We start from the raw sequence: 16,837 nt of genomic DNA, 5'->3' as shown, positions 1-16,837 counted from the left end.
TTCAGTACTGCTCTTGGAGCACTCCTCGTCGACCCCGATATCAGCACCACCTCAATATCTTTTACTTTCTCGATCATTAACACTATCGTAAGAAAGTTGATTAATAACTTACTTACTAAAAGATGCATTACGGCAGGCTTGGGATCTGTAGATCTAAAAATATGGGTCAGCAGAGGAATACCTCAAGGAGGTGTACTGTCTCCTCTACTTTGGAATATAGCCATTAACAATATATTATTTTTTCTGGAAGGTGTAAAGGTGGTCGCGAATGCTGATGACGTAGCTATTGCGGATATGGGAAAGTTTCTCTGCACTCTAAAAGACATACTTCAGGAAGCTCTCCGGAAGACAGCGAAGTGGTCTAGGTGTAAATCCGTGCAAGACTGAAGTATAGTTCTTCTCAGCAGGAGATACAAGTTTCCTGCAGTGGCACCTGTTTCCTTGGGAGGAGAGAATGTTTCTTTTACTGAAAGCACACACTACTTGGGTGTTTTGTTGGACAGGAAATTGAACTCCAACTCCAACCTTTTGGAAAAGGCTAGAAAGGCAACTTTGCCACATGGGGGCTTAAACCGCATATCATGCACTGGGTATATACAGCAGTTGTCAGATCTATAATGTTATATGGTGGACGGCGCATCAAAAAATCCAACTACTGTTCAATACTCAACCTTCATCATATGATAAGAATGATGTCAACATACATCTGTTTTCTACCAAAACAACGCTTTACACGTCAAACAAAAAAGTTTAATTACATTTAAACAAATTTGCAACACTGTTGGAAACATTGCGTTGGAAACATTGTGAGATTTCACAAAATTTATTTGATGTTTAGCAACATTTTCCGCACAATCGAAGTCAGTACTAGGCTTAAAGAGCTAAATTATCCAAAGAGTTTTCTATTAGCAGCAGCGTTGGATGTGGAGATTGTTTATGCCCAATTTAGGCCATTAACAATCCCACAAAACCAAATTTGGAGCCGATAACTCAATTCGTATGAAACGAATATACACAAACATATGTATATTTTGGGGTTTTTGATTAAAATTTCGCGCCATGGGTAAGGTGCTTTGGGTCCAACTGTTGTTCAAATCTGGGCGAACTTTGATACCACGGTTTCGGTCCCAGCTTGACTATTGTATGTTAGGTTTCCATTCATTTCTATACTGTTTTTTAAATTTTTTTTTCAAAAGCCTTACAATTTCATGACAAATATACTTAAAGTCAAATGTTTTGTCTGTGCTGTTTTTGTAATTTCGAAAATTTCACACATTTGCATTTCATTTAGTTTTCAGAGCAATATTTAAAATTTAAGTTTTTATTCAATAGTACGTGGTTTTTGAATCATTGGACGTGAAGCATTAAATATTAGTGCACATTTAATTTGGATTTTTAAAGCTGTCATAAAGCATGCTTCTTTAAATGACAGTTTCTAAATACCTACCAATATTTAGGTACAGATAAAGAAGAGATTATTTTTCAAAATAAATCTTTTTTAAACATGGCCAACTATTTTATTAGGGAGAGGTCATGTAATCAAAATTTCCTTTTTAATTTCGTTTTTGTTCTTTTTGTCTATGGTTAAAATATAATTCCACATGTTTCTATGATGTGAACAGTCGAAACCTTTCGTTTGATCTATACTTTATTGAGTTCTTGCTCTTAATTTATATACACTAGAATGAAATATATGAAACTGTAAGAGAAATGTTACACCTTTTTCTTTGGGATAACACTCGATAACATTAGCTACAGACGTTCTAACCTACTTATGCCTTCTTCCAGCCAGATTGAGGTAAAAAGCCAAGTATGGCCTGAATCGGTCCATAGCCTGATATAGCTCCGATGAGAAATCTTAAGTTTATGAAGTCGCATTTCTGTCCCAATTTCAATGAACAACCGTGACGAGTTTGGATAACTCTATCTCAAGACTAAAGTGTTTGAGACCAGAAACGCGCAATTTTTGCCGTAACACTGAGTTCAATGGAGTATGAGTATGGACCAGATTTTGTCATATTTGTATGCAGTTGTTTTCCGACTGAAGGCATTAAACGCATAAAATTTAAAAGAGATCCCTTAACACTCGTACCAGTTATAGTCAATATCAAAACTTACGCCCTTTTCATGAAATTTGAAGCAGTGAGACCCCTTGTAACAGTAACATCCATGATTTTATTCTGCACTCCTAACGAATACACAGAAACGACATGAAATGAATAAGTTTTGAGTTATTCCTGGCGATTTTTTTAGTAATTAACTTTATGTATATGTATGTTGGAAAAACCTACTAAAAATTGAGGTCAGCCAAAACCTATCAATTTTGGTAGGAACCTACGAAAAACCGCAACTCTGATAAGGGGTGCACAAAACTAAGATTTTCTTTACGCTAGTGTTGATGCACAATTCACACACATGTTTTTATTCTCTTGGCTTCAAACGTCACATTGCAGCTGTTAATCTAAAGAAGTAACAGTAATTTCTTGTGTCATTGCCCGACTTTCGCGGCTAACAAACATCGGTACTTAGGTGGGGACACAATACAGCAATAAATGAACGCACGTATGGGAGTATGCATTTCTGTTTTCAATCTAAAAATAATGTTTTATTTCGATTTAACATTAGAGACAGGAAGAAAAAAGTTATTTAATTTTTTTTTTGTAATTAAGTTCTCTCAAATTATTTCATTTTCAATTATGGAGAGAATTGAAAAAATGTTTAGAAGGTTACGCACGCATACAATAAAATTTTTTTTTGTACACATCTGCTCTAAATTGATTTTTATACCCTACACCACCACTGTAGTACAAGATATTATAAGTTATTGAATTTGTTTGTAACACCCAGAAGGAAGAGACATTGATAAGTATACCGATCGACTCGGATTCACTTTCTGATTCGATTTAGATATGTCCGTCTGTCCATGTTAATTTGTGTACAAACTACAAGTCGCAATTTTCATCCGATCTTCTTCAAATTTGGTACATGCATGTTTTTCGGCCTAGAGACGAAGCCTATTGCAATTGGAAAAAATCGGTTTGGATTTAGATATAGCTTCTATATATATGTTCGTCCGATTTGCAGTAATAATGCGATAAAATAGTCGATTGTTAACCGATTCTCTTGAAAATTGGCAGGAATGAGTTTATCTTGACTCTTGACATTATTGGTGAGTTTTATAGAAATCGGTTCAGATTTAGATATAGCTCTCATATATATATCGCACGATTTTCAATCCTAGAACCACTGCAAGCGCATTTATATACCAAGCTTTTCAAAATTTTGTACAACGCCTTCCTCGACGACTTCCACAATATCCGTAAAGTTTGGTCGAAATCGGTTCAGATTTGGTTCGTCAGATTTTGGGTAATTTGTAATTATGTTGTCATTTTTCAACCGTATGTATTACAATTTAAACATAATTGCCGAAATTTGATGCGGATTGTTTAATAACTCATCTGAAAACATCCGCCGAGGTTCATAAAAATTGGTTCGGAGTTAGTTATAGCTCCCACTTTGTACCTATAGGGTAGGTGTAGGGTATTATAAAGTCGGTACCGCCTGACTTTTGCCTTTCCTTACTGGTTGCATCTTAAGTTAGGTTAGGTTGAAAAGAGGGTGCATATATTCTTCTGGCCCATGCCACTACAGACATACACCTATGCCAGTAATCGGCTTGTTGTGCGCTTTGCATCTTAAATCAATCATACTTTACCTCCCAAATGCCACAATGGCACGCTAAACAAAATGTTAAAAGAAAGCATTTACAATTGAATTTCTATGATATGTACAAATGTTGTTTTACTTCCCTCCCAAAAGGATACATAGTTTAATTGAAGAGTTGAGTATTTTTCTGCAATCCAATTGTACGGTTTCGGCGTATTCAAACAAATTTCGTTCAAAACTCTCATAATTATAATTTATATTCTCCTAATGGCTTTTTTACGCACTTGAAGCCATTAACGTCTGGATGAGAACACAATCTTGAAGTTCATAATTTACTGTGGCCCATAGCTACCAGGCTACTTAACAATTGAAAATGTGCTTTTAATTAATTATAAATTTCAATTAGTATTATCGCAACAGCCTACTCGATGATGGGGTTTATTGTACACACGCACACCACTCTCTAAACTCTCCATAATTATCAATTATTATTGCATTAGACATTATCACACAAGAACCTACTTGATTGAGTCGCCAAGTGATAGTGGTAATGGTAATGGTGGTGGTGTTGGTGGTACCAAAGCAACTCAAGAGGTTTCCATTGTAAATTATCCATATCTTATGTCGTTAGATTAGCTAACTCTTATCGAACATTTCACCGATGAAACACTCTACAAGTGTTGGGTTGTTAATTTAAAGGAAAGAAAATGAACACAATGTATACAAAACTCTTCGATCGAGAGGTGAGGAAGGGGCAAGACAATTCAATTTGTTTTTAATAATTGCTATTATTCCACACAGACCACTTTGTGTATTGAGAAAAGAACAATAGAAAAAATGTGCAATAGTTTTTGCTATTTAGGTCAATGAATTGGCACTTTTTTATACCCACCACCGAAGGATGGGGGTATATTCAATTTGTCATTACGTTTGCAACACATCGAAATATCCATTTCCGACCCTTTTAAGTATATATTCTTGATCAGCGTAAAAATCTAAGACGATCTAGCCATGTCCATCTGTCTGTTGAAATCACGCTTTAGTCTTAAAAAATAGAGATATTGAGCTGAAATTTTGCACAGATTCCTTTTTTTTTCTCAATAAGCAGGTTAAGTTCGAAGATGGGCCATATCGGACTATATCTTGATATAGCCCCCATATAGACCGATCCGCCGATTTAGGGTCTTAGGCCCATAAAAGCCACATTTATTCTCCGATTTTGCTGAAATTCGGGACAGTGAGTTGTGTTAGACCCTTTGACATCCTTCTTCAATTTGGCCCACATCGGTTCAGTTTTCGATATAGCTGCCATATGGACCGATCCGCCGATTTAAGGTTTTGGACCCATAAAAGGTGCTTTTATTGTCCAATGTCGCCGAAATTTGGGACGGTGAGTTGTGTTAGGCCCTGCGACATCCTTTTTTAATTTGGCCCACATCGGTTCAGATTTGAATGTAGCTGCCATATAAACCAATCTCTCGATTTAAGGTTATGAGGCCATAAAAGGCGCATTTATTGTCCGATGTCGCTGAGATTTGGGACAGTGAGTTAAGTTAAACCCTTCGACATTCTTCTTCATTTTGGCTCAGATCGGTCCAGATTTGGATATAGCTGCCATATAGACCTATCTCTCGGTTTGAGGTTTTGAGGCCATAAAAGTCGCATTTATTGTCCTATTTCGCCGAAATTTGGGACAGTGGCTTATGTTATGCTTTTCGACATTCGTGTCGTTTATGGTTCAGATCGGTTTATTTTTAGATATAGCTAATTAATAATTTTCAAAATTACTTGTACTTATAAGTATTTGGTCCAAATCGGAACATATTTCGATATAGCTGCTATGGGACATAAGCTATGCATTTTTCACCGGATTTTGACGAAAGGTTGTTTACATATGTACCTGAGGTGGTGGGTATCCAAAGTTCGGCGCGGCCGAACTTAACGCCTTTTTACTTATTCTGCATTCGTTTGATACCTTTTGAGAGCAATAGTGATGCCAATAATTTGCCAAAGAATAACAGTAAAAATGTTAAAAGATTCAATGCATGCATTGTAGAAAAGTACAAACTTTCAATTTAGCGCGCTATTGTAAACACCGCCTGTTGAATATTTATAATCAGTTTTTCTGATGTTTCGCACTCTTCTCGTTGTTAAAGCAAATTGTTTGTAGTTTTCTATTATCAAACAGACTGTTGAAATCTTGATAATCTGCTAAAAACAGCCGCAGTTGCATTTAACTGACAATAGGCATCTGACCCGGTGACGTCTTCGAGACGTTCCTCTTTATGCAAAAAACGCGGCTGAGAATCCCACAAAAAAACTTTCTAGGTGTAGTGTGACTGTGATAGTTATCTCGACAGTTTTACCATACAATTCCCCCACACACATACAATAAAATTTTATGTGCGATGGAAAGTATATAAATATTCAGCTTCAGATGGCACTTGTGTTACGATTAAGGCATAGTATGCTGAGGTTCCAATTATCGGTTGTGCTTTCTTTTAGATATTTTGGGAAACTTATGTATTGATTATAACTGCATATTGCCTTTTTAACTGACTTTACTATAGTCGCCAGTAAGAAATGGTTGTAGTTGTAAAAAATTCAAAAATACATTATTTTCTCGTTTCTAAATCGATTGTTAAATAAAGAAATAAGAAATTATTAACAGGTGTTAATACCTAATACAGCAATATCGGCAACTTTATTATCAGCTCTATCTTATCAGGTGCATGTATTTACCTCTGATCAGGCTCCCACTTTTATGTTTTACTTAGGAAATGGGGATTTTTCAGACAAAATTCCTATACTGTACGCTAATTATCTCGGGTGGGCAATAACCCGATTTTTTCGGTTTTCGAAAACTTCGAAAAAAACTGTTTAATTTTTTTAGATTCTTAAAAAACTGGATATTTCTTTTAAAAGTAAACCCCTTCCAAATATTATGAATAAACCTTTATATGAAGTTAAAAGTCGACTAGAAACTCCACTCATTTTTTTGTTTCTGAGGCAACATTGATTTAGCTCGAAAGTTCGGAACTTCAAAGACCTCAAGCCAGACTAAAAACGAAATAATAGGCTTGTTTTATTTACCCAATATTTGTGTGGAGAAAAATTATTTAAAGAAGAACGCAACACATTTTTAATCAATGATTTAACGTTCTGGAATGCAAAATATTGCTAAGAATTTTGATAAAATAATAGCTATGAATGACTTATGTTTTTGTTTTGTTGATATAAGATTTCTTCGGATGAGTCTGAGTGATGATCAACGTTAAAATACAAACCTTAAGCTAGCGAAACAGCTAGATTTGGTAATAAAACAGACCAAATATTAAGAATTGCTTAGTTTTCTTTTAATACTATCTAGTGCAAATCGCGTTATCAATATCTTTCCAAGACAACGTTGCATTGAAATTTTATCGAGAACATCTGATTATAGGAGTGTATAGGACTAAATTAAAACACTGCAAATAAAAGGGTTACTATTTTGCAACAGAAAGAACATGTCGCTAAAATGTTTTGTGAAGATTAAAATTGTATGAACTGAAAAAGTATAAACTTTGAATAAAATTTTCTCTTAAAAAAATTCCAAAACACTTTCCTTTAAAAATTTCGATCTAGTATGTTTGTAAACAAAAATATAAATTTTCAAGGAATTTTGATGAAACTATTTTCCAAAGAACAATTTGTAATTAAATGATCTCTAAAGACAAAAATTTGACAACAAACACAAAAATTAAATTGAATGTTCTTAATAGAAAAAATGTCTTTCTGTTTTTCTCTGAAGAAAGAATTCCGATATATTTTTTCCCAAGACATTTCCTTTAAAGACGAAGCCCCAAGGAAATATTTTCAAAAGACAAAGTTTCAATGCAACGAAAGCAATAATTATCAAAAAATATGATAGGAAATTAATCATTATTTTTGGCAACAAACCGATTTATCATAAACCCGAAAAATTGCAGTTTTTAAGAAACCAATTGGTATATTCAGACCAAAAAAATTCAAAATCCGGTTGTGAGAAACATATCTGATCACTCTAGTAAATATCTCCTTCTAGAGTTAGCTCTAATTGTTAAAAACGAAATCAAAACGATATTTACTAAATCAAATCCTCTTGCCGCTTAAAACAGGGTTTTGGATCATGGGGAACAGAACCATCTACTTCGTAACTCAGCTCTATAGACTTGAATATAGTAGATATCGTTTTTTGGAAACACCGTGCGATGATTATAAGAAAATGTGCCGTTATATTATTTTATTTATTTCGTCTACCTTGCTATGCTCTTGCAGGTTATATTAATTAATTACAATATACTAGAAATATAAATGATATATAGAAATTTACATAGTTATGTATTATCATTATCAAGCAAAGTTCTATGCATTCTCTTGAAAATGTGTCCTTCTATGTGTTAGTCTATTTGGTTTGCAATGAAGTTAAATAATCAGGGGCATCGCGTTCAGGGTTCTTTCATCCTGTAGTTGATTCTTTGTTATATGAAATTTAACTGTCCTTAAATATCTCCTTATTGTCCAGTTGGTTTTCAAGATCTTCTGAAAAATATTTTTACAGATTTGTTGTAAGGTTTACTTATAACATACGTGTTTTATAATTTATGATTTATCTACAGCTTAATTTTGTATTCTATTGCATTGAGATTGTGTTATATCGAAACAGACAGACGTTATCTAAGGTTTAAAGAGTGTTCTCGATTGCTGGGTTTCAATTATGCTCTATAATGATGATCTTAATATTTAAAATATTTTTTCCACTTGTATCACATAGCTAAATGTTTAACGGTTAAATTGGTTTAGTTGACATTTCTATAAGGGAAATATGTCAAATAAACCTATTTCAGATCTACATTCAGTTTTGTGAATAAGGCCGTAACTCTTTTGAACATTTTAGGTTTTTTTGATTTGTGATAACGTATTGTTTGCGTATGTTTAATTGAAATTTATGCCGATTTAGAGTCATTTTTCGCAAATCTCCAACAATAACGTTTGTCCTATAAAAATGACATGGACCAAATGATAAGTTATTGAATTTTGCACATTTTCTATGAAAATAATTTGTAAAAAAACATTTTTTTTCAGTTTCTATTTTAAAAAGTGTGCTCAAATCATTTTGCTAAAAATTCACAAACATTGTTTTCACCAACTATCTTTCTTGTCTTTTACAGATCTATTATAAGTGTGTGTCAGTTGTTTAATATTTTAATTTTTTTATATATTTTATTTTTAAAAGCTTTACAGCATTATTGGCTTTTGACAGAAAAATCTCATACTGCTCCATGCGAAATAAATGCAAAAATGTGGCTTCTCTTTCGAATTCAAAAGAAGCTGGAGTGCGTTCTTTATCTATACCTAAATATTGTGTTTGTTATCATGTGGCATGTATAATTAGCAGAATTTTGTTTTTCTATAACCGCCCGCCCCCGCCCCCGCCCCCCGCTCTACTTAAGCCCATGTAGCGAAGCAACTTTTGTACATACAATTTTATTTTAGGTAAGGATGATATATTTGGGGAAAATCCCTGTATATACCCAAGCATTGGCAAATCAAATGCCAACGTTCGTGCCTTAACGTACTGTGATCTACACAAAATCCATAGAGATGATCTGCTCGACATACTACATCTGTATCCGGAGTTCTTCGATAGTTTTGTTAACAATTTAGAAATAACGTACATCATGAGGGATGTAAGTATTCGCAATGGAACAAAGGAAAAGAAAGCTGAATTCAAAAACAATAATTTTTGCAAAATTTTGTCCATAGGAATACAACTCTGGTGTGGATGTGAAACACAAATATCTGCGCGTCAAATCTATGGACAAGGAACGTAGTACCAGTGACATGAACTCTATACGAATGTAAGTCAAGTTTTTGCAAGACAAATCATAAAATAAAACCTATCTTCAGTAAATCTTTATATTAAAATTTGGTATCTAAACTAGATTTGAGATCAAAAAGTTGGTGTTAATATCTTACATTTCGCATTCGCGCTAATTTGAATTTATGCAAATTAAGCCTCTGCACGACCTAACCTAATCCTACCACCGACCCAACCCTACCAAAGGTTCCTCGAAAACTCTCGACATAGTTATACCCTTAACCACTCACTATATATATGCATTTATTGGCAAGGAGAAGAGATAGACCCACCTTAAAGTCTAGCGATCGACTCCGTATGCTTGCCTATCTGTCTGCCTCTTAATGTATTTTAATCGTGGTGTCATTTGTAACTTCCTAATACAATGCGGTTCACTAGGATAAAAATATTGACTGAAGGAAGGGTCTTATATTTATAAAGACAGTATCGAGTACTTTTTATTTATGAAAAGATCGGCACTTACTGCTACCAATTACAAAAATTTGCTCAAAGTTCTGTATAACGGTACTTTTTCGCCCTTAATGGCAACCGTCAGAATGTTTGCAGTTTTGAAGTGATTCATCTTACCTACATCGTTGGGGAGATAAAGTTTAATGAAATGAACATTGAAGCTCCAAGAAGTAATTTTTAAATAAAAATGGTTACAAAAACCATTTTCAGTTCACTGGATTTGATAAAAGTTGGTGTTAAGCACACGAAAAACTACTTCTACCGCCAAATCGCCAGAAAAATCGGATAAAATCGGATAAGCTATAATGTATTTCTGAATTATATTTAAAAAGGGTAAAGATATGATAACAATTATAAACAAGTAAAGACGTGCAAAGTTCGGCCGGGCCGAATCTTATATACCCTGCACCATGGATCACATATGTCAAGTTCTTTGAATGACTTTTTCAAATATATATGAGCTTTAACATTTAATTGGCGGATATGGACCGTTCTTCTTATGGCTGTTCGAAGTCATAGAAAAATACCACCTCCAAAATTTCAGTCAAATCGAGTAATAATTGCGCCCTCCAGAGAAATTCAAATTGTGAGATCGGTTTATATGGCAGTTATATCAGTTTATCAACCAAGTTAGGCCATACTTGGAACAGTTGCAAACATATGCAAAATTTCAACCAAATTGGATAAGAATTGCGACCTCTAGAATCCCAAGAAGTCTAATCTAATACTTAGCACAATTGTTGGAAGTAATACTTAAACTTCCATCCTACGGTAACGCTCACCATTCACAGTTACGCTACGATTCGCATTATGTTTGAAGAAGTACGGTCCAATGATATCATTAGTCCGTAAACCGCATCAAACTGTGACTTTTTCTGTATGCATTGGTATCTCTTGCAATGCTTCTGGCTGATCTTCACTCCAAAATCGTAAATTCTGCTTATTTACGTATCCATTGAGCCAAAAATGAGCTTCATCGCTCAGTGGAAGAAGCGCGCGATGATCTTTCTTAACAGAGTACGCATTTTGATAATAAAATTCAATAATTTGCCGGCGTTGTTCGTTTGTTAGGCGATTCATGATTAAATTATAGACCAAACTGAAGATTTTTGACAGTGAAACAAAACACGAAACGTGCGTGAGCTGTTTAAACCAGTGTTGCCAAGTAGATAAAAGCTAAAAAATCACCCTTTATATTGCAAACTACTCTTCAATAGCTCTTATACTGTGTCGGTTTGTTGATGCTCCCCTTCTAACCTTTAGCATAAACTTTGATGTCAGTTCCGTCCACTACTAAAATATATCTCCCACTGTCATGATCGGTCATTGGACCTATTGGGTGGTTTTAGGCAAATATTTAATGTTAAACTCAAACTTTATCCAATATACCTTTCATTTGACTATCATTAAGTTACGATAGGAGGGGTTCAAGGTTGGAGCGTCCCCCCAGATACTTGGACCAAAATGCTTTGGACACATTTTTAGTATCAGATTCGTAACCTACTCCAGAATACCTTTCATTTCAGTCCCATATTTACATGAATGTCCAAAATGTCCGTTGGGGGGAATTTTGGGGCTGGGTACTTGAACCCAATTTTCAATACCATATTCTCTTTCTGATACTATTAGATCATTACTCATATTGTCCCGGTTGATTCAGTTTTGATTTTGGGTGGTGTTTTTGGAGTAAGAAGGAGGGTTCGTTTTTTACAAAAATGGGAAATGGTTCCAAAACGGGAAATTTTTTCAAAATGGAAATTTTATCAAATGGGAAATTTTGCCTAAATGAGAAATTTTGTAAAAATGGGAAATTTTGCCTAAATGGGAAATTTTGTAAAAATAGGAAATTTTGTAAAAATGGGAAATTTCGTAGCAAATGGGAAATTTTGTAAAAACCTGAAATTTTGTCAAAATGGGAAATTTTACAAAATCGGAAATTTTTCCAAAACGGGAAAAGTTTCCAAAACGGAAAATTTTATCAAATGGGAAATTTTGTAAAAATGCGAAATTTTTCCAAATGGGAATTTTTTTAACATGAAAAATTTTGTCAAAATGCAAATTTTTTTCAAAATGGGAAATTTAGTCAAAATTAAAAAATTTGTCTAAATGAGAGGTTTTGTCAAAATGTTAAATTTTGTCAAAAGGAAATATTTGGTCAATAGGGAATTTTGTAAAAATGGAAAATTTTTCTAAAAAAGGGGAAATTTTATGAAATAGGAATTTTTTTCAAAATGGGTAATTTTACAAATATGTGAAAATTTTTCCAAAACGGCAAATTTTTCCAAAATGGAAATTTTCCCAAATTGAAAAATTTTGTCAAATGGGAAATTTTGAACAAATGGGAAATTTTGTAAGAACAAAAAATTTTGCCAAAAAGTTTTTCAATAGGAAACATTTTGTCAAAATGGGGATTTTTTTCACAAATGAGAGGTTTTGTGAAATCTTGTCAAAAGGGGAAATTTTGTCAAAATGGGAAATTTTTTCAAAAATGGGAAATTTTTTCAAAACGGAAAATTGTATCTAATGGGTAATTTTGTCAAAATGGAAAATTTTGTCAAAATGGGAAATTGTGTCAAAATGGGAAATTTTGCCAGAATGCGAAGTTTTTCAATATGAAAAATTTTGTCGAAGAGGAGATTTTTTTTGTCGAAATGAGAGGTTTTGGCAAAATGGGAAATTTTGTCAGAATGAATAAATTTATCAAGATGATAATTTTTTTCAAAATGTGAAATTTTGTCAAAATAGGAATTTAACATATATGGAAATTTTTTCTAAAACGGCAAATTTTTCCAAAATGGAATATTTTATCAAATGGGAAATTTTGTCAAATGGAAAATTATGTCAAAATGGGAAGTTTTGTAAAAATGGGAAATTTAGCCAAAATGGGAAGTTTTTCCAATATGAAAAATTTTGTCAAAATGGGGATCTTTTTTCAAAATGAGAGGGTTTGGCGTAAATATTATATAGCCTATTTGCCCTTCAGCTGTTTATGTATCTTTACGGAACAAACAAATTTTCAAAGCCACAAACAAACAAAAAGTATAAAGAAGATAGATCAATTTATTACACGATTTGTTCGACAATTCATCGACAACAGTCAGTCTTGACGGAGACTCTTTCGAAGTAAATAGAGATTTTATTAGTGATATACACATATCTTTGAATATAGAACGCTATTCACAATTTCTGGCTCAACAGCAGTAGGCTTTTTCTAAAGTTTTGCGGCTTACGCTGTTTTGCTTAATAACAACTAACGCTTTTCATTACTCAAGGTCCTTTGGCATTTTAAAATTCAATGTTGATAAGGTTTTTCCTTTGACTTGGAGTTTTTATTGGTGTTTCTTCTTTCATTGGTTTTCATTTTTCAGTGTGGGCATGCAGTACAACAAGCTGAATAATAAGGCGTTCGTGCGTGACGGAGCACTTAAAGAGACGCCCGATGTGAACATCTATGTGGGCAAAGACAGTAACAACTATAAGTATGGAGCGCCCAAAAGTGGTTAGTGCCGTTTAATACTTGCCTAGTCTTTAAAAAACACTATGTTAAAAAAAACAAAATGCTAATGCAAACACATGCATGCATACAAGAATACGAGTATTCTATTCCTTAAAATGTACTTAAAAAAAAAAAAAAACAACAACAAAACCAACAAAATAACCACAAGTGTATAATGTGTTAACACAATGAATTAATATTTAATATGTACTTACTCCCCCTATTTGAAATATATTTTTAGATTATTTTTAAGGAAAAGTTCAATTGTTGAGAATCCATATGCCATTAACATTAGGACGGCGCTCGAGATTGTATTTCACGGAGGGACAATATCACCACCACGGACAGACATCCACACCCCCATATACTCACATATATCTTTGCATAACCCCATAAGAAGCTAAAAACCAAACATCTAAACAAATATTTTACTTTGTTTTAGATTCATTTTTTTATAATCGTTCGCATTTGAAGTTCACTTTTTAACAGAGATCACATTTTTATCGTACACCACGTAACACCAAATGCAATTGAATTGTATTTTTCAGTACACGGGGAAAAATTACGTTCGCCGATTGTAATAATGAGTGTTAATTTTTCCCAGTGTATGTGGCTGAAAACAGAGAATTAGGAGAATATCCGACATTCGACTTATTTTATTACACAGTGTTAATACACGCTATTTTAGCGAAATTGAAAAAAGGCTAATTTCCGCAAAAGTTTCGTATTACAATATATATTTAAAAAAAAAGAAATTAAGACTTTTTTCCAGTAGTGTTACGAAAATAATTTTTTTAAATGATATAAATAAATAAGAACATATTTATATTTTACTTAGTAATCATGTAAATGCTAATTGTGTTTTATTGTTGGGCTAATTTTCAGTTCAGATTCTGCGAGTCATGAAGACATTAACACCGGTATTCACAAAACTTAATGTAGATTTGAAATAGGTTAGGTTAGGTAAGAGTGGCAGTCCTTTACAGACTCACTTAGACAGTTTTAAGTCCATTGTGGTACCACAGCAGCGACAGACCAAGGCTTCTGGCGGGAATTGATCCCACGACCCCTGCACTAGTAATCCAAGCACGCTACCAACTCGGCTACCAGGGCGCCCAATTTTGTTTTGAAATAGGTTAATTTGACAGATTCTTTTTCAGAACTGCCAAATAAACCTAGTTTAAGGTTTCATTAAGTTTTGTGAATACGATCGTAAGTGCGATAAGAGCCCTTAAGTTAAAAAGGGCCAACATTAAAATAAAAAGAGAAATTATTAAAAAATTTGGTTAGTTATTTCATAATCATTTGCATTACGAATATTCAACAAGGATTTGGAACAAGAGGTTGTTTATAATCGGGCAGTAGGATACGATGTGTTGGTTGTTAGTTGAGCTGCAATATTTAAGGCTGAAAGTACGCATACCCAACGAAATAGTTAGCACACTCAACAAATAGTGAATCCATGGTTGAGTTAAAATCAACTACTTTCGATTTCGAAGCGCTAAAGACATTTTTTTGTTTTTAGTTAATGTATATCTAAAAATAACTACCTCATATGAACTTCGTGATGTTTCAACATTAACTAAATCGAAATAAACTATTCTTTATTCGCTACATATGATGAACCATTCATACAATTGATGGAATAAAATGTTAGAAATTTATCTGTGTCTTAATACATCTGTACAAATTTATTGCAAAATCACTAATTTTATTCCGTTAATCCGCCCGAACATATTCTTTTACAATATTCATAATACCCTACACCACCACTGTGGTAAAGGGTATTATAAGTCTGTACATTTGTTTGCAACGCTAAGAAGGAGAAGAGCTAGACCCATTGATAAGTATACCGATCGACTCGAAATCACTTTCTGATTCGATTTAGTACATGTATTCTTGTGATCAAGTTACAGGTCGCATTTATTATCCGATTGTCATGAAGTTTTGCACATGTATCTTTTTTGGCCCAAGGACGAACGCTATTGATTTTGAACAAAATGGGTTCAGATTTAGGTATAGCTCACATATAAATTTTTCATCCGACCAGATATAGCCTTTTAAGGCTGTAGAAGCCACAATTTTGGTCCGATCTTTACAATATTTGACGTGAGGTGCTTTATTTGACGTTTTCATATGTGTAGAAAATTTCATAAAAATCGGTACAGATTTAGATATAGTTCCCATATATATCTTTCATCCTATATGAAATTTTAAGGCTGTAGAAGCCACGATTTTGGTCCGATCTTTACAAAATTTGGCATGGGGTGTTTTATTCAACATCCACATATGTGTGCAAAATTGGCTATAGCAGCCATAATTTTGGTCGGATCTTTACAAAATTTTGCACGAGTGGTTTTCTTTGAATCGGAATGTAAAATTTCATTAAAATAGGTGCAGATTTACATATTTCTCCCATATATATCTTTCATCCGATCTTTACAAATTTTCGCATGGAGTATTTTATTCAACGTCCTCATATGTGTGGAAAATTTTGCTAAAATCGGTTCAGATTTAGATATAGCTCCCATATATAACTTTCATCCGATATGAAATTCTATAGATATAGCAGCCACAATTTTGGTCGGATCTTTGCAACATTTTGCACGAAGTGTTTTTTTTTTTTTGAAGTTTCGATCGGACTGCAAAATTTCATTAAAATTGTTTCAAATTTAGATGTAGCACCCATATATATCTTTTATCCGATATGGAGTTTTAAGCCTGTAGCAGAAACAATTTTAGTCCGATCTTTACCAAATTTGGCGTGGTGCTTTATTTGACGTCTTGATATTTCCCAATTGTAAAAAATCCGCAAAGAGGAAAGAGCCATATTAATTTTCATAGAAGTTCCGTTACACCATATCCACAATATTTTATTGATTCATAGAAAAACTGTTGAAAAGAAATTTAAGTGTTAAGTATAGATACATGGTTTTATTTTTTTTTGCCTAATACTTACCAATAAAGGTGTACGTCAGGCTGTAGTTATTAGAATAAATCCTTTGTGGAAACATCTGCGTTAGAATATTTCATAGCTACACAAAATGTAGTTCGCATATCACTTTGAAAAGTTGCTGCAATAAAGTTAAATAAAAAAGGAAAAACGACCAGTAAATTAAGAGAATAATTTTTATTTTTTTTCTTATGCTTACCAAAAAGTCGGGACGAGTCGAGCTCTAATGCTTTATGTTGTCTTCTTAGTAATAGTGATGATAACCACTTGCTGCAAAATCGCTGCAGTTGACGCATATAAAATGTCTTCCTATAATTTTATTTAGAGTAGAAAAAGAAAAAAATATTTCCACAGAAACAAGAGATGGAATTCA

At 33.4% G+C, this 16,837-nt stretch overlaps 1 protein-coding gene and 1 long non-coding RNA gene across 4 annotated transcripts in view; one reads left to right on the top strand and one right to left on the bottom strand.

The window, feature by feature from the left end:
- LOC106088422 (potassium voltage-gated channel unc-103) overlaps positions 1–14,361 on the top strand; it is a 57,247-nt gene extending 42,886 nt beyond the window's left edge. For both annotated transcript variants that reach the window (XM_013253940.2, XM_013253939.2), the window contains 3 exons: positions 9,181–9,374; positions 9,451–9,545; positions 13,384–14,361. In XM_013253940.2, the coding sequence (XP_013109394.1) occupies positions 9,181–9,374; positions 9,451–9,545; positions 13,384–13,519 (425 nt within the window). In that variant the 3' untranslated portion in view covers positions 13,520–14,361. The remainder of the gene's footprint in view (positions 1–9,180; positions 9,375–9,450; positions 9,546–13,383) is intronic.
- LOC106088424 (uncharacterized) lies at positions 8,057–16,770 on the bottom strand. 2 transcript variants are annotated; one of them, XR_001221446.2, is made up of 4 exons: positions 16,664–16,770; positions 16,467–16,585; positions 16,266–16,403; positions 8,057–8,226 (listed from the first exon to the last, which is right to left on the bottom strand). It is a non-coding gene; the product is annotated as an uncharacterized LOC106088424 (long non-coding RNA). The 2 variants fall into 2 exon arrangements; XR_001221445.2 differs by having other exon boundaries at positions 16,471–16,585.
- Positions 16,771–16,837: the final 67 nt, after the last annotated feature.

Source organism: Stomoxys calcitrans, chromosome 5 (assembly GCF_963082655.1).
Source record: "Stomoxys calcitrans chromosome 5, idStoCalc2.1, whole genome shotgun sequence".
Lineage (NCBI taxonomy): Eukaryota > Metazoa > Arthropoda > Insecta > Diptera > Muscidae > Stomoxys > Stomoxys calcitrans.
The sequence above is the reverse complement of the archived record's forward strand: the minus strand, read 5'-3'. Positions and strand labels throughout refer to the sequence as shown.